We start from the raw sequence: 17,875 nt of genomic DNA, 5'->3' as shown, positions 1-17,875 counted from the left end.
TGCAGGGGCTTGCAGACCGTAAGACTTTGCTAGGGAGGGTTGCTCTGGTGACTATATCTAAAACGAGCTCTCACAGGTTAGCATATTCAAAAAGGAAACTTTATTTCATTTGGCAGTTTTGGGTCCTTCCTCTGCCAAGCCTGGGGAAGTTGTCAGCTGAGCCTGTGGGGACTTTGTTGGTCATGGCACCTCTCACCTGAGGTAATTGAGAGTCCCTCCATGTGCTTTCAGGTTTCCAGTGGCAGCAGGAGGTGGGCCGGGCAGAATCAGTCTCAAACCAGCCTCCCCTTCTTTATTGCCAGTCTAGCCCATCCCTAAGCCAGACTGGACAGGAAAAGAAGAAACCAGAGTTTGGTCCCTGAGCTGTGCTGGTGGTAAGGACAAGCAGGTCAGCTTCCCGGCCCTGCTTCTTGGTCTCCCACAAGTCAGGTCAGTCCTCTTCACACTCATTGACCTTCTCTGGCAGAGGAAGTAAACCAAACACAATAGCAAACATGACCAAGAAGAAGATCATGATGATGAATAAGCTGATCACTGCCAGCCCGCCCTGGTCCCAGGGGTTCTCCCAGAATTCATTATTCCAGGTTAGATTCTCTCTTGTTGTCACTTTATCCATGTGAACCTGGAAGAGAGTGGACAGAGGCCCTGAGTGCCAGGGGCTTGCCAAGGCTCTGTCCAAGATACCTTCTCCTAGCCTCGGCTTCTGTGACAATCCCAATGACAGTCTGCCTACTTACGCACCTAGTGGACACTGAAGGGATGGCAAGTTTTTGGGCTCATGCCTCCAACAGCAAATCGAGTTTTCTACTCTGTAGAAATCGGAGTAAAAACTGGCACCAAGAGAGGCTGCCTCTGGGTTCTCAAATCCTCCTTTTCTGGAGAGCCCTGATGTGAGCAACAGAGTCAAGGATTTTCTCTCCTATCCCTGAGATCTATTCAGATAGAATCTAAAAAGCATCACTATAAGAGCCTCTGTTTTTCCTGCCCTAGTTGCCAAACATTTCAGAGGCATTTTGAGAGATCAGTACAGGAGCCAAGGAATGAACTGACTCAAGCTGAGGCCCTAGTAAGCTTCCTAGAAAGCAGCTGAAAACCGAGGGATTAACTTACCTTGAAATGGAATTAATATTAGCAGCTACAAGCCTGTAGCTGATTGAAGGGAGTAAAAATAGAGAAGGAATGGGTCATTACCTGGTTCTGCTGTTAACACTTCTCTGCCCTAAGAAAGGGCAAATCAGGGTAATCCCTCAGGCCCCACACTTCGGGGGCCTGAGCTGAAGTGGCCAGCAACTAACCAGAGCTTCACCCTGATTCAAAGAAGCAGTTGGTGAAAGGAAAAGGTGTTAGCATTGCCAAGTCCTCCTGAAAAGATCTTCATTGCTATCACCAAGACCAAATAAAGGTGGGCTAGGGCCCATTGCTTAGCAACCATAGTTCCTTTTCTGCCTTCACATTTCATTCTGCCCTTTTGTGATGTCATTTTGGGGGCTTCTCAGAGTACAGTGTTAAGGAGTCCTTACTGAGACAAAGAAAACATGTGCTGTTGGTGGGGAAAAGACTGCATTTGGGGGAGGGGGTTCACCCCAGGCTACTTTCCGCCTTACCTGTGGTTGGGTCTTGGCAGTCCTCTCTCTGGATGGCCTGTTAACTGAGGAACTTGCCTGGAGCTTGGGACGCTCTGGTGACTCAGGCACTGCCTCCTGGTCTGCCCCTTTCCTGTGATGTGGAGTGAATGATTAACCACAGCTCTGGCTGGCACCTCCTAAAACTAGTTTCTAGGTGGAAGTGTTGTCACTGAGGCCCTTGGTTCCTGAGGAGGCTAACTTCTCTTTTGGTGCCTTTTTGTCTGCCTCTCAGGCATGACCTAAGCTTCTGCTTCTGGTTGGTTCCTACCCCCCTGGTGACATAGGGAAGCTAAGAAGAGGGAATGGGGTCTGTGCCTTGGTGCTTGAAACCTGTTGGCAACCATTCGTTCCTTTAAAAGATAAGATTGAGTATCTCCTGGGGCCATGAATTGTGCTAGGCACTGTATGTCCAGTATGAACCAAGAACCATGGACCCTGAGTTCGTACACTGGTCCTCAGCCTTCAGGGAGTTCCCACAGGTACCTAGGCCCAGGCACTCATACTACTACTATCACCCTCAGGGGGGTGCCACGGCAGCCAGCACCCCAGGTGAGTCTAACATCCAGTCAGGGTTAAGGAACTTGCTCAGGTGATGAGCAAGTTCCTTAAAATCATTCTTAAAGATCATCTTGCGTTTAATTGGCCCCTTGCATACCTGATACTTTGCACTTCCTTCTGTAAACCCTCCTGGCTGATGCCCTTGATGTGCCAAATGCTCACAGCCAGTAAACTCATCTCCAGGGTAGCCTTATACTTCTTTCCTATCAGTTGGAGTTTTAGTAAGTTAATTGTTTGTTTCCAAACCTGTTCATGTACATAGTTGAATTTAACATTACATAAACAAATGGAACAACAATAGCCAAAACCCCAATTTTACAGGGGTAACAGGCACAGAAAGGTCATGTGACTTACTTGAGGTTGTAAAGCTACCAAGTAACTGGGTTATGGGTAGAACACAGCTGCCCACAGAGTCAGAACTCTTTTAAGTTCTGTTCTAGTTTGCTAGCTGCTGAAATGCAAAATACCAGAAACAATGGCTTTTAAAAAGGGAAATTTATTAAGTTGAAAGTTTACAGTTCTAAAGCCGTGAAAATGCTCAAATTACAGCAAGGATATAGAAATGTCCAAATTAAGGCACCAATAAGAGGTTACCTTCACTCATTAAAGGCCAGTGAAGTTCAGGGTTTGTCTCTTAACTGGAAAGGCACATGGTGAACATGGCAATGTCTGCTAGCTTTTTCTCTTCAGGCTTCTTGTTTCATGAAGCTCCCCCAGGGGCGTTTTCCTTCTTTATCTCCAAAGGCTGCGTGGGCTTTTATGGTTCTCCTGGTTCTCTGTCTGTCTCCAAAATGTTTCCTCTTTAAAAGGATTCCAGTAAACTAATCAAGACCCACATGGAATGGGTGGAGTCATATCTTCCAACGCACAGTTGGCCGCATCACATCTCCTGGAGATAATCTAATCAAGTTTCTGTCCTACAGTGCTGAATAGAAATTAAAAGAAACGGCTGCCTCCACAAGAATGGATCAGGATTAAAACATGGCTTTTCTAGGGTACGTAATCCTTCAAATCGACATAAACTCCATGCTGTACCTCAGAGCAAGTGGAGAAAGAAAGTTGTCATTTCTACAAATACCTACTTGAACACTTTGGAATAACTATGGAATCACTCAAATAGTATTCCAGTCAAATAGGAGTGGATAAGACAACTGTAAAACCTCAGGGAAATTTTATATACTCCAGGAGGATTTCATGCTCAGATTACTTCACACATGTTTATGTTGTTGTTCTGCTTTTAAGAAACTAAAATGAGAAAACAGACCCACACTCAGAGAAGAGGCCCTGACTCTATGTCAAAAGGTGAACCAAAGAATGTGCACACATCTGTTTTAAAAATGAGGTATGTCTGGAGCTTATGTGTCATCTACGCAAAAATTGCTTTAACTGAGTTTTTTGCCAGATAATATAATGATAACCCTGAAGATTGTTTTGTAAACCTGAGTCTGATTTACGCCTACCTGGGACTTTGCCCAGCAGTCAAGCTGGGGAGCCAGAACCTTTTCTAGCCAAGAGGCTCAAGGAAGGGTACTAATGAAAACTTGCTGAAGGGAAAGTCTTTTTGATACTGATGGAAACTTGCTGAAGGGAAAGTCACACAGAAGATATTCCTATTTTCTATTCCCTAAGAATAGAAGGGAACTTTCTCAATATGATAAGGGGCATTTATGAAAATCTTACAACAAATGTCATGCTTAATGATGAAAGACAGAAAGTTTTGCCCCTAAGATCAGGAACAAGACAAGGATGCCCATGGTCATAACTGTTACTCATCATTATGCTGAAAGTTCTAGCCAGAGCAACCAGGCAAGAAAAAAAAAAAAAAGGCATCTAAATTGGAATGAAAGAAGTCAAATTATTCCTAATTGCAGATGATGTGACCCTACATACAATTCCCAAAGAATCCACAAGAAAGCTACTGGAACTAATAAACAAATTCAGCAAAGATAAAGGATAGAAAATATGCAGGCAGAAGTGAGTTGGATTCCTGTACACCAGTAATTAACAATCTGAAAAGGAAATCAAAAGAATTCCATTTGCAACAGCATCTGAAATAATAAAATATCGAAGAATTAAGTTAACCAAGGAGGTGAGAGACTACGAGTTTCAGAACACTGAAATACTGCCGAGAGAAATTAAAAAAGGCCTAAAAAAATGGAAAGACATCCCACGTTCATGGATTGGAAGACTAAATATTATTAAGATGCCAGTACTACCTAAAACAATCCACAAATTCAATGTAATCCCTATCAAAATCCCAGTAGCCTTTTTTTGCAGAAGTGAAAAAGCAGATCCTCAAATTCATATGGAACTGTAAGGAGCTCAGAATAGCTAAAACAATCTTGAAAAAGAACAATATTGGAAAACTCACCTTCCTGATCTCACTAATATGAACCAAATAAACTGAACCAACTTGTGGAGTTAATATCTAGAATATAGGTTACCAGAAGATAGAATGAAGGTAGAGAATTGGGATCTGATGCTTAATTTATGCAGAATTTTTAATAAGGCTTATTGTAAATGTTTGGAAATGAATAGAGGTGATGGAAGCACATTATTGTGAGGGTGGTTAAAGCACTGAATTGTGTATGAGATTGTAGTTGAAAGGGGGAGTTTAGAGTCTTGTATGTCACTGAAAGGAAAGCTAGAGGATGAAACTTGGTACTGTATAACACAGTGAACTCTGTTGTGGACGATGAAGGTGATTAATAGTACAAATATAAGAATGTTCTTCCATGAACTAGAACAAATGAATGTCACTATTGCAAGGTGTTACTAATAGGGTGGGATATGGGAAAAATACATCTAATGCAAATTATGGACTGTAGTTAACAGTAATATTAAAATATTAAAGAATATTAAAATATTCTTCCATCAGCTCAGTTATAAAAGAGCTACCAGACCAATGCTAAGTGTTAATAACGGTGGTGGGGGGCATAAGGGGTATGGGGGTTTTCTTTTTGGAGCAATGAAATGCTCTAACATTTATTGTTGTGATGAAAGTACAACTCTGTACAATACTGACAGTCATTGGTTGTATTCTTTGGATGGATTGTATGGTGTGTGACTAAAAAAAAAAGATGGACCAATCCATGTAAAATGTTAATCCACATATAAATGCCCAGACTAGTGCCTGGTATATATGCAGTCAGCCCTCGATAAATGTTTACTCATCATTAAAAAAAAATTACTACAAAGCTATAATAATTAAAATTGTGGTACTGGCATATGGATAGACATATAGACCAAAGAAATAGAATTGAGAGTCTAGAGTTAAATCCACATCTATGGCCAATTGACTTTTTTTAAAATAAGAGACGACATTTTTATTAATACATTCAACAGATATAAACTTATTCTCTCAAATTGCTATAAAAGTTGCTAACTTTTCTACTTGTTTCTTGGTTTCTATGCTTTTTTTTTTTACAAAGACAGGTAACAATAGTTTGAGAACCAGCTCTGGCCCATATTATACCCTATGAGACTTTTGAGTAACTCCAGATCTTCCTCAAGTGTGGGATATGGCAAGGAAGGCGTGGAATGGCCACTGTGTCTTTATTCAATCGTGGTGTATGGCCAGCTGATTTTCAACAAGGCCGCTGTGGTGGCTTGGAACTGTGTATCCTAGAAAAACAGTATTCTTGATCTGTGTCCATTCGTGTGGATATGAACCATTGTATGTAAGATCTTTTGATGAGGTTGCTTCAGTTAAGGTGGGGCCTTGCTGAATCAGGATGGGTTTTAATCCTATTACTGAAGGCCTTGTAGGGAAGGTCACAGATAGAGAGAGAGCTAGAGAAAACAGCCAGAAGCGGAAGTCTACAGAACCCAGAAGAGAAGGGAGAGGCCAGGAGAGGCCACCAAGTGCACTGCCATGTGACAGAGGAGCCCAGGACCAAGGATCATCAGCTGTCAGCCGCAGAATGCCACAGTCCCCTGGGAGAAGGCATAGCCTTGGTAATGCCTTGATTTTGGATTTCTTCTAGCCTCAAAACTGTGAGGCAGTAAATTCCCATTGTTTAAGCCACCTATTGCATAGTATTTGAAACCAGGAAACTAAAACAGTTTTTGGTACCAAAGAGTGCAATTGTAAATACCTAAAAATGTACAGACAGCTTTGGAAGTGGTTAATGGGTAAAGGCTGGAAGAATTGTGAGGGCTCAGTGAGTGAGAGCTATAGAGAAAGTTTATGTCTTCTTAGAGAATACACAATTTGTCATGAATAGAATGTTGATAGAAATATGGACATTCAAGGTGTATCTGGCAAGGCCTTAAAAGGAAATATTGAATGTGTCACTGGAAACTGGAAGAAAGGTGATCCTTGTTATACAGTGACAGAGAACTTGGAAAAATTGAGTCCTGATGTTGGATGGAAAGCAGAACTTGAAAGTGATTAACTTATTTAGCTGAGGAGATTTCCAAATTAAGTGTGAGGAAGTTGCAGCCTGGTTTCTCCTTGTAATTTATGGTGAAATGAGAAAGGAAAGATATAAGCTGAGAAGTGAACTCTTAGCGCAAAGAAACCAGAAATTGATGATCTGACATTCTGAGCCTGCCGAGAGAGTGTGCTTTGAGGCCAGGACCCGAAGTGGCTCTGTCAGGACCGGAGAGAGAGTCTCCTGAGCGTAAGTCTCCATGTGAGGAGACAGTGGTAAAAGTTACACAGCATTACCAGAGTACTTCATTTCAAAGAACGTCCACTCAAAATGGTCAACAGTATTTGTATGTGCATATATTTTACCACCTTTCAAGATAAATATGTAAATTGTTACCAAAATAAAGTCACAAGGGGACTGGGCTGCTGTGACTCTGGGAGCGCCTCCTGGAACCAAGGGCTTGCTGGGGGCCCTCCTCCAGCTTGCTGGTGCTGGGATTGGAAAGGCAGAGCTACCCCCGCCCCTTTTAGTCCCTGAGGCTGTTTTTCTTCTGTGAGGGAGATCAAGTTGGGCCCTACCCCTGCTCCTTCCCTATTGGGTCTTGCCCACTCAGATGGAGGTTATTTTGAGACAGAGTTTGGGGCGTGTCTGTTCAGGGTGTAAGGTTGGCTGATGGAGGATAATGGAATCAGAGCCTTATCTGTACTTCAGCTGAGAGGCCAGAGTTCCAGGCCCCAGAACTTTAGGTGTGGTGGTGAGAGCAGTGCCTGGGAGCCAGGAAGGCTCGGCTCAGAGGCTGGCTCTGCCTTTTTTTGCTGGATGAAAGCCAAGCAAGTTACCTGGCTTTGGTAAAGGCTTAATTTCCTTATTGCTTAAGTAAGAATTTTAATGTCTACTTCACTGAGATGCGATGATGAAATGAGTTTATCTACATCAGGATGCTGAAATGCCTGAGCATGTGAATATTAGCTGTCTTTGTGATCATCAGAGCCATCGTTGTCATCCTCCTCATTATTATTATTTTTATTATTATTGTTATTAATCTCATTGTTTGGTGGGTGGAGGGGTTGGGGAGGTACAGGCAGATTCTTGAATTTCTTTTCTCTTCTTTTGTTTGGAAACACTTCCTGGCTGGGTCTTCAACCCAAACCTGTCAGACGAGTCTATGGACACCAGGAAGTGAAACCAGCCAAGGAGCTGTCTCACGCTGCCCGCTCCTGCTAATGTGGCCTGAGTGCCTGCTGGAGATAGCAGGGTTGGAATCCCCAGTCCATGCACTGCTTTCTGGGTTGACAGTGCTCTGCTCCCAGGGAGCCAGGGCAGTATGGCCCAGGGTGACCAAAGCATGTAAAAAACACTGAGCTCTTGATGGCACTGGGGGACCAGTGGGGAAGGAAGGGAAGGTACAGTGGAATGCTCTGTCCTGGCCCTGTTGGCATCTGTGGATGCCTCCACTACCCTCAATCGTGAGTCTGTAGCTCTACCTGGAAAGTTCTCTGGAAGAGAAAGTAAACAGAGAGGGAGGGAGGCAAGAAGAGTATTGCATTTCAGCAGAACCAGCCCTTACAATCGATCCCCATTGTTCTGGGTTGGTGCCTTGTTTAGAGGGTATAATGGTGGCTTGTATTTACAGGGCTCTTAGGGTATACACTGTGCTAAATGCCCAATCCCAGTCATGTTTATCCCCACAGACATACCCTAGGAGGTGGGTACAGGATTAGCCCTATCTTACAGAGAAGGAACAGTGTCTCAGGAAGGTGAGTCACTGATCTGTGTTTACACAGCTGGTAAGTGGCAAGTGCGGATTTGAACCCAGATAGTCCGGCACACAAATGGGGAAGTGGCAGAGGGGTCAGGTGCAGGTTATGGACAATACCAGGGGACTAACCTGTTTTTACTTCAGGAGTTTGGGAAGACCCAGTGACCCTAGCCTGCTAGTGTGGGGCAGACAGGCTAAAGCTCAGGGCAGTGGAGAACACCAAGTGACATTCTCCTGAGCTTGGCATCTTTACAGGGGCAAATCTGAGGTGACAGCCTCTGTCACTGCAGAGTGGGTATTGGGAGCCAGAGCTTGTTGCTAGCTATTGTTCAGTGTGGGGATTTTACTGCACCCTTCCCTCCCATTCCTCTGTGGCATTACTGCCTACTTGTTTTTCATGAACACAGGTTGAGCAGAGGACTGGAGATGCCCCTGGAGTTCTGGCACACAGCCCTTCTGATGCTCAGAACCCAGCCCTACCTTCAGGGAGTCTGGCACCCCAGAAACACATAACCCAAAAACTTTTACTTGGAAAGAAACAGGCAAATACTGGGATAGAATACTGAGATTCTCCCTTTTTTGGCAGGGATCTTGGGATCCAGTAGCTATTGCACAGAGTCCCTCTGATTGGCTTGCTCCTCTTTGGTGTGGGGCCACAGAGCCCCACAGGTGCAGGCTGTTCTCCTTCAAGATATGGAGAGCCCCTGCTTCCCTGTCGGACCAAAAAGTGTAGGTAGACAGAATCCCAGGTGGTTTACTCAGTCTTTGAAACAACTGACTCCTTGGCATCCAGTATTCACTGAGATGAGACTTTTCTGCCTGCAGCAGCTCTGTGTATCTGTGTCCAGGTACCTGGGCAAGGCAGAGCTGGGGGCCATAAATCTTGGCCTTGTGGGTGAGGGCTCCAGGGCCAGGCTGGTACCCTATGGCATGGCTGGGAAGTCTCAGGAGCTTTGGCAGTCTCCTCTCCAGCTTCCCCCAGTCCCTTTCCCGTCCCTTACGGAGGGGTCATGGGCCGCACCTGGATCTTCCTGCCCCTCTGCTCAGGGCAGCAGCAGTGAGTGCAGCAGTAGCCACAGGCTATCAGCAGCAGCAGCAGAACTGTGGCTGGAGGATGGGGAAAGAGAACAGGAGACTCAGAAACAGGAGAGCACAGAGTGCCCTGCTTCCAGAAATGTGGTAGGACCCTTCCCAGAGGCCTGAACAGTACCTCATGACACTGCCCCACAGTGTCTCCCCCCCTGCTGCCTGCCACCCAGAGCTTTACTTCCTTTATCCCTAGGTTGGGAATTCTGGGGATCCTGCTTGGCCTGGTTTCCACTACAGCCCCATCACTCAAGCAGCAGGAGTGGAACTCTTCCCTTCACTCCCCTCAGATTAGCCCAATCCTCAGGTCAGATGAACAGGGGAGCGCCTTTGGCTTCTCCCAGGAGACATCTGCTTGCCCTCTACCACTCTGTCACCTCAATCTGGAGGACACCCAGCCTCTTCCGCCAGCCCCCAGCAACCACCATCGTCTTTCTTCCCTGGATGCTGGGAAGAGCTGAGGTGCTGTGGAGAGTCTGAGTGCCCAGCTCACCTGTGAACAGGAGGATGACTGAGAAGGCCACAATCTCGACAGGCTCGGCGTGGGGCAACCTTTGCAATTTGAGCAGCAGCCTCTCACCCACTGAGTGCATTTCCTGTACAAAGTTTGGGACTGCCATGCTGTGCGAGGTTCCTGCCATGCTGCACCAAGACAGAGAGAAGACCTGAGGTTTCCACAGGGCTGGCTCCACACTCGCAGCACCTGAGAATCCACCCCTTACCCACCCTCAGCCCGCAGAACAAGTTCATCAGGTCGCACCCATCATTCCTCTGGTGGCTCATGAGGGAGGAAGGGAGTTGGTGGGGCCCCTCAGCTCAGCAGCGGCCCTCAGTCCCCACCTAGCTGACACTGCCCAGGTAGGGGAAGCCAGAGATGAGAGTGGGATGGGCACTGCTGGGGAGCCTGCTCAACCAAGCAGGACATGAGAGGGGTCCGTCAGCTGACTAAGGTCAGGAACAGTTTCTGACAGTAAGTGGTGTGACTTCACTGTTCCTTTGTCTCAAGATACTATGCCTAGATTTTGCCAGGGTGCCTTGGATTGGCATGGCTCCCTTGCTAGCCCTGGGTTACTCGTACTTTGGGTGGGATCTGGGTGCTTCCCCCCAGGTCCCACAAGATGGGGGCTGGCTTCAGGATTCCAGCCTGGAGATGGGTTTCTCCCAATAGCAGTCTCATGAGAGCATCTGTCCAGGGTCAGCTGTGGGTGAGAAAAGACTGGGGAAGGTGATCTTGCTTGGGGAGTGTTAACCTGAGCCCCCAAACACCCCACCTTTACCACTATCCTAAAGACCCTTCCTACCAGCCTGATTTCTTACTGATACATTGTTTTTCTGGGAGGAGAAAGATGATGCTGTGTCACTCCAGTTTTTAACAAGGGGTTCTATCTGGGGATGGGACCACACTATGCATTCCAGGGCTGGTTTAGTTACCTCCTCCCCTGCTGGCTCTGACCAGGAGAATCCTGTCTGCCTCCACTCCTCCCTCAGGTATGTGGCAACCCAGCCCTCGTAGCCTCATGACTGAAAGTTTCTTCCTTTTGGGGGTGCCCAGGAGGCCGAAGGAGAAGGTCCAGGTCCCGGTGCGTGCTTGAGGCACATGAGCTTTGGAGCCCCTTCTCCTCTGCCTCCCCTCTGTGGGCACAAAGAGGGGCCAAGGACAGAGCCCACATGGTTGGGACAATTTAACCAAGGCCATGGCTCTGATCCAAAGGGGAGAGTAGATGGCCAGGAGTTTGAGCTTGACGTTCTGCTTTAATCATTGCTGTGCCTTGTCTGACCTGAGCTGGCCAGACGTGCCCTCTGTTGTGGTTCTCCCAAGATGGCTGCTGCCTGGTGCTGCTGCCTCTGCTCTGGCTTGTGTAGAACCCCCTCGAAGGTCATCTAATCTAACCCTCTTCCCTGCACGTGACTTCCTGTCCTCCAAGTAGTTGTACCACCTCTGTTCAAGCACCTGATGGTGCTCTCCTAGGACAACTTCCCCAGTCCTTCTCAAGACAACTCAGATAAGTCATGCCTCCTACTGACCTCACCCAGGATACTTCCATCCCTTTCCTGCCTCTGGTCCTCCAGGAACTGGGTGGTATCTTGCAGGGACGCCTGCATCATCTTTTCTACAAGATAACTTCTTTAGTTTTTTCAGCCACCCCTCATAGAACATTGGATTTGAGTCCTGCCTCTCCTCTTCCTAACTATGACACACCACTTCATCTCTCTGAATGCATTTCTTTTCTTCATCTTCAAGTGAAGAAGAGATGCCGCCTTTTCAGGCCGTCGGGAGGATGTATCTTGCAAAAAGCAGGCAGCCCAGTATTTGGCACAAGGGAGGGGCCCAGCACAGAAGATAGCTGGGGCAGCCTGGGTCTCGCTGGCTTTGGGGGCCCTCGCATTGCCCTGTACACTGTCCACCAGCACTCCCCAAATGCTTTTGGGCATTTTGTGTGTCTCCTTCATTCCCAGGATGTTTATAATGGTGTGTGTGTTGGGGTTGAGTGGGGGACAGATGGCAAGCTACAGGTGGGGAGCTATTTTTTTAAACAACAATAAAGTACTAGACAGATGTTGCTGCTGGACATTAGATGGGGTTCCTGGGGTGGGAAGGGTGCTCCTTGAGCCCCCGAGGCTTGCATGTTCTCTGACAGTTTTCAAATGTACTAGAAGATAGAATCATAGGATGGCACAATCATCCCATCCATTTTTACCTCCCTACTTTTACATTCAAGGAAACGGAGACCTGGAGAGATGAGATGACTTGTCCAAGGCCAGGACGAGGAAAGGGTCCCAGCTGGTGCTCCTCCCCACTGTACCACACAGACTTGACGCTGGCTCATCTTGGGCAGGCCAGTCTTTGACCAGCAGGCAACAGGGCCCCTGACCCTGTTGGAAGCAGGTCAGCCCCACCCCACTCTTAGGAGTCTGGATTGCTGCTTTAAAAGGGTGCATCACTTCTCTGGCTGTGCCATACTTTTTCTGAGAACCACACGTGCTGCTGCTTACCAAGCAACAGATCTTGTGTACCCCATTTGCTTGAACATTAGCCCCCCACTCTGGTCAGAATCAACTGACCAGACGAAGCAAGCTTGGCTTCTCTTGCTCTGGGGCCTGTGACATACTCTCCCTGGTCTCCTGGTGGGCGGGAGCCCTCCTGTTCATCTGGTTTTTGGAAAAGGGCATGGGATGCCATCAGAAGCCCTCAGGGGTAGCACACCTACTTCCTAAGCCAGCACTTTTCTCTCCAGCGCTTTCTCTGTCCTTGATCTGGCTCTTTTCAGCTTGATTGGCCCTGTGCCTAAACCACCTGGTGTAGCCCAGCAGAGATGCTCCTTAGAAGAGGGAGTGGGCAGGAGGCAGATGAGCAGGGAGTTTTCTTACTTGTGAGCTCCCACACCCAGAGACCCAGGAAGAGACTGTGGAGGGTGCATGCACTTGTGAGTGAGGAGTGGCATGGAGAGGGTCATCATCTTGAGAGGAGGGCAGTTGGGGCTGGGGCTGAGGCTGAATCTGCTGTGCATGAAAGGCAGGATTTGTGGATCAGAAGTTTTGGATATAAAATCAGTATTCTACAGAGGTTATGAAAACAGAAAGCTGTGGACTTGAGCCCAGTGGACTAGGCCCTGCCTGGTGAAGAGTGTCAGTCTAGATCCAGGGCAGGCTGGGGCCGTGGGTGATGTCACAACTTTGGGTCCAGGCTTCTTTAGGGGCCAACCACCCTGCCTTGAAGAGCAAGATCAGCTGGGCCAGTAGCACCCATTCTGGGCCTTAACCCAAGGCCACTCACTGGACCCTGTGTGTAGCATGAACGTTTCATGATGATTCTGCCTGCCAGAGAGGAACAGGCGCCTCCTTTATGGTTTTAAACTTGGGCCTCCAACTGAGCAGAAGAGACTTCATGGGGGATGGTGGCTGAAGGGATGCAGCCCTGGTCCTGCTCTCATTCTCCTAAGAAGGGGGAGGCTTGTTCCAGTAGCTCCCCAGGCACTCTCCCCAGCAGTCTATTTAAAGCAAGACCAAGGGTGTGCCTGATGCCTTGGTGCCCAATATAACCAGCAGCCGTCAGGTGACCAATGGCCCATGCCCAGCAGTGCTCTGCAGGGAGCTTGGAGTTCCAAGTATTCCCAGCTGCGGCCAGGGGAGGCACAAGCCTCGCCCTGGGGTTGGCCACCACCCCTTTGCCTTCTCCAATTTGGAGAGAAGATAGAGAAGCCCAAACAGACTACAGATGAATCTGTATTTTTCCAGTCTTCTATCTCAGCATCACTGAACTCCTTCCAACACTGTGCTTCCTACCTATAAACCAGAAAAAACAGAGTCCCTCCCAAGCTTTTGGTTGGAGCTTTCTCAGGTTCGCTGGAGGTTCTGGACAGCCAGAAGCAAGTATGTCTTCCCCTGGCCCCAGGAAGGAAGAGCATCCTGGGCTGCCATTGGCCTCCTATTACCCAGGCTGCCTGCCGGGTCTCAGAGCCTTCCGAGGGCGCTCCCTGGCCCGAGAGCCAGAGCAGACAGGAAGGTTGGCAGACCCAGAGGGACTAGAAAGCATTCCTAGTCTCTGTGGTATCCTCTGGCACAGAGAGCCCTGCGATGGAGCAGGCTGGTAGCCTGCAGGCCAGACAGCTGCTTCTTGGTCCTGAAACTCACCAGCTGCTGCTTGGTCCTGAGGCTCCCTCTGTTTCCTCCTTGCAAAACTGATACTTCAACTCCAGACTCCCAGGTGGAAGAGAGAGCGGGCGTGCGCCTGGCATGTGTCGGCGACTGATAAGCGCAGTGTGGTCAGGCACGGCCCCAGAGAGCTTCTTGCTTCTGCCCCTCTTATTCTGTCGTGGTGGGTTCCTCTTGTTTGAGGAACAGCTAGAATTAGTCGTAACTGATTATATGTATATAATATATATATTATAAATATATTATATAAATATATATTATAAATATATATATATATATTTGGAGTACATGGACTGGGAATTGAACCCTGGTGTCCCTCATGACAAGTGAGAATTCTACACTGAACTCTCTGTGCACCCTGTAGAGCTCCCCATGTACCCATCATAACCGACATTTGTGAGGTCCAGAAGCCTGATTAGCAAGGCAGAGATGCCCACTGTAAGCTGCGCTGAGGATTTGGGCTATCCCCTCTGCCTTGGCGCCTACCTGAAATGGGAAGAAACTGCTGGACCCCTTGGCAAGAACTTTCCATGGCAGGAGGAGGCCCATCACTGCTGCATGGGGTAGAATCCAGAAGGAAGCAGCTCCCCTGCTCCAGGCCAGAGGCTGCTGTCCCTTCAGTGAAGGTTCTTCAGTGTCCCCGAGCCAGCAGCTGTGGGAGATGGCTCATCTGCCATATGCCCCCTCCCCAACCTCACCGCAGCCTGGTAAAGCCCCACTCCTGCCCCCATTCCCCTGTCTACCACGTCACTCCCACTGCTGCAGGTGTCTTCCTCTCTAGCCACCAACCTAGGCCAAAACCATGGTGCTGCCAAACCGAGGACACTTGGGCTGATCTTTGGTTTCTACTTTAACCTGGATTGTTGTTTTCCTTTCTTATTAAACTCTGGCTTGTTCTCTTTGAGGAAGACACCATAAGGGGCAATAGAGGGAGCCTGGAACCCTGGCATGAGGACATGGAGACGGGAGAAGTGGGCAGCTTGGGGCCCCAGGGCCCTTCCCAAGGGACTGCTCTCAGTACTGCTTGGCTCAGAACCCCCTCCCCAACCCCACCCTCCACCTCAGCACAGGTGCCTGGGTAATACCAGGGTTCTGCCTGCCTCTGGGTCTCCCCTCCCAGCCTCATTTCTGTTGTTCCTTCTTCCCACCCTTCCCTGGGGTTAGGCCCTCACATTCCTGGTGAAGAGGTCAGGGCTTGCTGCCAGCAGAGAGATTTCAGGACTCAGAGGGGCCCAACAAGTGCCCAGGCTGTGTTCTGAGCTGAGAACAGTGTGGCAGGAAGTGGGCCAAGCCCCGTGGGAGGGGATGCAGAAGGCAGGGCTGCTTCAGGTGGGGCACTACCACGTTCTGGGGGTTGTGAGTCTAATCTTGCCGCATCCTGGGAGGCGTGAGCAGGGTATTGCCACATCATGGGGGGCATGAGCAGGCTGGGCAGACCCTTCCCTGAACCTCCTCACATGGGGAAAAAGCAGGGGATGGGGTGCTCTGCCTTGATCCTGGGGAAAATCGAGGCAAGCTGGCAGCTGTTCTCTCCCAAACCAGGATGGCCAAATTCCTCTGTAAAGCCCCCTGAATAGAAAAGGCTTAAACGAAACTTGCAGAGTAATCAGGCACGCCCTGCACTCTGCCTGCCCAGCTCTGGGCAGAAGGTGGTAGCCCTTGCCTCTGTTCCTCTGAGCACAGGGGCCCAGCAGGAGAAGGGCAGCTCAGCTTTGACCAGAGGCTTCCCAACATCTTACCTAAAAACTGTGACCAGGGGGTCCCTTGTCAGGGGACCCCCAAGTGACATCCCCCCCATTCATGGTGAAGACAGGACCCCCTTGCTGCTCCCTTCCCTTCCCTCCCTCATGCGTGGCCAGCACCACTCACCTGGAAGTTCAGGTGTTGGGGTGGGGGTCAGTCTCTGGTGCCGAGCAGCCCAGCGGCCCCTGCCTTGCCCAGCAGTGAGTGTCCGCAGCCTCTGCGGGCCTATCCTCAGACTCTGGCCACCTCCTCTCCCTTCTTCTGTGGACGCTCTTTCCTGACCTGCTGCTGCTCCCCTCGGCGCCTCTTCCCGGTGTGGAGCTCTCCGTGTTGACAGCCAGCTGCTGTCTCTGCCTCAGCTTTTTTGTTGTTGGTCGTCCTGGAGATCCAAGTGTCAAATTACAGGCTGGCCTGGCTGGTGAGCGAGGGAGGGGACAGCAACCCGTGCTCAGGCAGCGTGGGGACTTGTTCTGCCACTTCATAGAAGAGTCTGGCACTCTGTGCCCTGGCTTGTGCCCCTGGGGTCTGGTGAGGGTAGAATATGAGCGCCTTCTCTCTCCTTGCTCCTCCTTGCCTCTCCTCCCCCTGCACTTGGTGAGTTGCGGGCAGCAAGCTGATGGGGAAAGAGGTAGGCTTATCTATTGCAGGCAGAGGACCCTGGAAGCTCTGCCTGAGGATGTGGGGGCGGGGGGGGGGGGGGGAAGCAGCAGCAGCTCTGGCCCCTTGGGCTCCCTGCATCAGGTGGCTTCCCTACTGTGCATTTTGCCCTCTGTTCCACAAGCACTCCTGCCTGTCGATCAGGCTAATCCCCAGCTGTGTCCCCTCTGCCCGCTTCTGGGAAAGACAGATAATGGTGGGGAAGCTGCTGGACTTCCCCAAGCCGAGCACCGGGCTTTGCAGCCAGCCCCCAGGGAGGCCCTTCTGCCCATCCAGCCTCTAGGGGCAGCTTGGGGCAGAGCTTGGCGCCCAGTGAGGGACCTCATGTTCCTCATGGCCTTGGGGAGGGAGAAAGCTGCTGTTCTTGCCAAAGCAGCAAGTGTCTTTTGCTACCCCACCCCACCCAACCCCACTCCTTGGCTCGGCCCTCAGGGAGGGGCTCCTGAGCCAGCGGCAGGGCCCTCTGACATTTGACTGGTTGTGCCAACCCAGCAGACCAGGCTGTGCCCGGAGCGGCGAGAGGACCCAACCCCAACCCCTGTCAATGGGGCCCTTTGAGTCTGAGCACAAAACCCCAGTGAGTCAGGGCTTAAGGGCAGGCGGCGGGGTGGTGGGGAGGCCAGGCTTGTGGCCACACCACTTAGGGGCCAGAGCCTCCCGGAGGCAGCACAGGCCACACTGTGCAGGAAAACCCACCTGGGGGGAACAGAGGCAGGGGAGAGGGGCTGGGGAGCGCAGATGTACAGAGTCAGCCCAGATAGACATGTGGGCACAGGCTCACAACCTCAGGACCTCTGAGCCCTTTTGAAAACCTTTGGAGGCTCTGCTCAGGAGAGGGTCTAAGCGCCTGCAGGAGCTGGTAAAAAAGAGCCCTCTGGTGGCAGCCTCCTTCCCTTTTTGTCTCAGCTGCAGGTTTGACCCCAGAGCCACCTTCTCCGGTCACTAAACAAAAGTTAACCAGACCCCGCTTCCTCAGCTGCCATGTGATAACCTACTTTTGTTTACAGAGCCTGCTTTTAGGGTCTCAGCTCCTCAAAGTGCTCTATCCCATGCGGTGCTTGCATTGGGAGGATTTCTGATCACAGCAGTTGATGCTAACTATTCTTGTCCCAGGGTCCAGGTACCAGACAGCCCTGTCTCTGCTCTGGCATTCCTGATGGCAGATATGGCTGTTGTCAGGGCTGTGATAACACAAGTGTTCCCTCCTGGGACGTCTGCACCTGCCCTGAGAATTGACTGCTGCCCTCAGCCTGGGGACTCTAGGAGATAGAGCCTCATCTGGCCAGGTGGGGGGCTGCTCCTTGCTCCCAGATTGGATTGAGTCTGGTCACTACAAGAGAGCTGTAGCAGGGCCCAGGCAGAGGAAGAGATAAGAAAGATCTCAGCTGGTGCTGACTCTGCTGGGCTAAACCTTTTCC

General features: G+C 49.7%; 3 protein-coding genes across 7 annotated transcripts in view; 1 reads left to right on the top strand and 2 right to left on the bottom strand.

Annotated features, from left to right (window-relative positions):
- The window catches only part of RECQL5 (RecQ like helicase 5), a 43,046-nt gene that overhangs the window by 20,111 nt on the left and 5,060 nt on the right, over positions 1–17,875 (top strand). The window lies entirely within an intron of this gene.
- On the bottom strand, positions 78–1,304 carry ERLN (endoregulin). The gene is made up of 2 exons (XM_077163852.1): positions 1,192–1,304; positions 78–622 (listed from the first exon to the last, which is right to left on the bottom strand). The coding sequence occupies exon 2, from the start codon at positions 614–616 to the stop codon at positions 431–433; it is 186 nt and encodes a 61-aa protein (XP_077019967.1). The 5' UTR covers positions 617–622; positions 1,192–1,304; the 3' UTR covers positions 78–430.
- On the bottom strand, positions 78–16,405 carry SMIM5 (small integral membrane protein 5). Of its 2 annotated transcripts, XM_077163850.1 has the most exons (7): positions 15,927–16,405; positions 14,544–14,709; positions 14,037–14,246; positions 9,898–10,046; positions 2,281–9,425; positions 1,192–1,716; positions 78–459 (listed from the first exon to the last, which is right to left on the bottom strand). In XM_077163850.1, exons 3-5 carry the CDS (start codon positions 14,138–14,140, stop codon positions 9,316–9,318), a joined length of 363 nt encoding a protein of 120 aa, XP_077019965.1. In that variant the 5' UTR covers positions 14,141–14,246; positions 14,544–14,709; positions 15,927–16,405; the 3' UTR covers positions 78–459; positions 1,192–1,716; positions 2,281–9,315. The 2 variants fall into 2 exon arrangements, with proteins under 2 accessions (XP_077019965.1, XP_077019966.1); XM_077163851.1 differs by lacking the exons at positions 14,037–14,246; positions 14,544–14,709; positions 15,927–16,405 and adding an exon at positions 10,483–14,018.

This window comes from Tamandua tetradactyla, chromosome 6 (genome assembly GCF_023851605.1).
Source record: "Tamandua tetradactyla isolate mTamTet1 chromosome 6, mTamTet1.pri, whole genome shotgun sequence".
Lineage (NCBI taxonomy): Eukaryota > Metazoa > Chordata > Mammalia > Pilosa > Myrmecophagidae > Tamandua > Tamandua tetradactyla.
This window is presented reverse-complemented; position numbering and strand designations above follow the sequence as displayed.

Coding starts and splice junctions, on each gene's coding strand:
- ERLN (XM_077163852.1), bottom strand. CDS start 616: ATGGATAAAGTGACAACAAGAGAGAATCTAACCTGGAATAATGAATTC.
- SMIM5 (XM_077163850.1), bottom strand. CDS start 14,140: ATGCCAGGCGCACGCCCGCTCTCTCTTCCACCTGGGAGTCTGGAGTTG. Junction 10,047..14,036: donor TCAGGACCAAGCAGCAGCTG/GTGAGTTTCAGG, acceptor GTCTTGGTGCAG/CATGGCAGGAACCTCGCACA. Junction 9,426..9,897: donor AGTCATCCTCCTGTTCACAG/GTGAGCTGGGCA, acceptor CCCATCCTCCAG/CCACAGTTCTGCTGCTGCTG.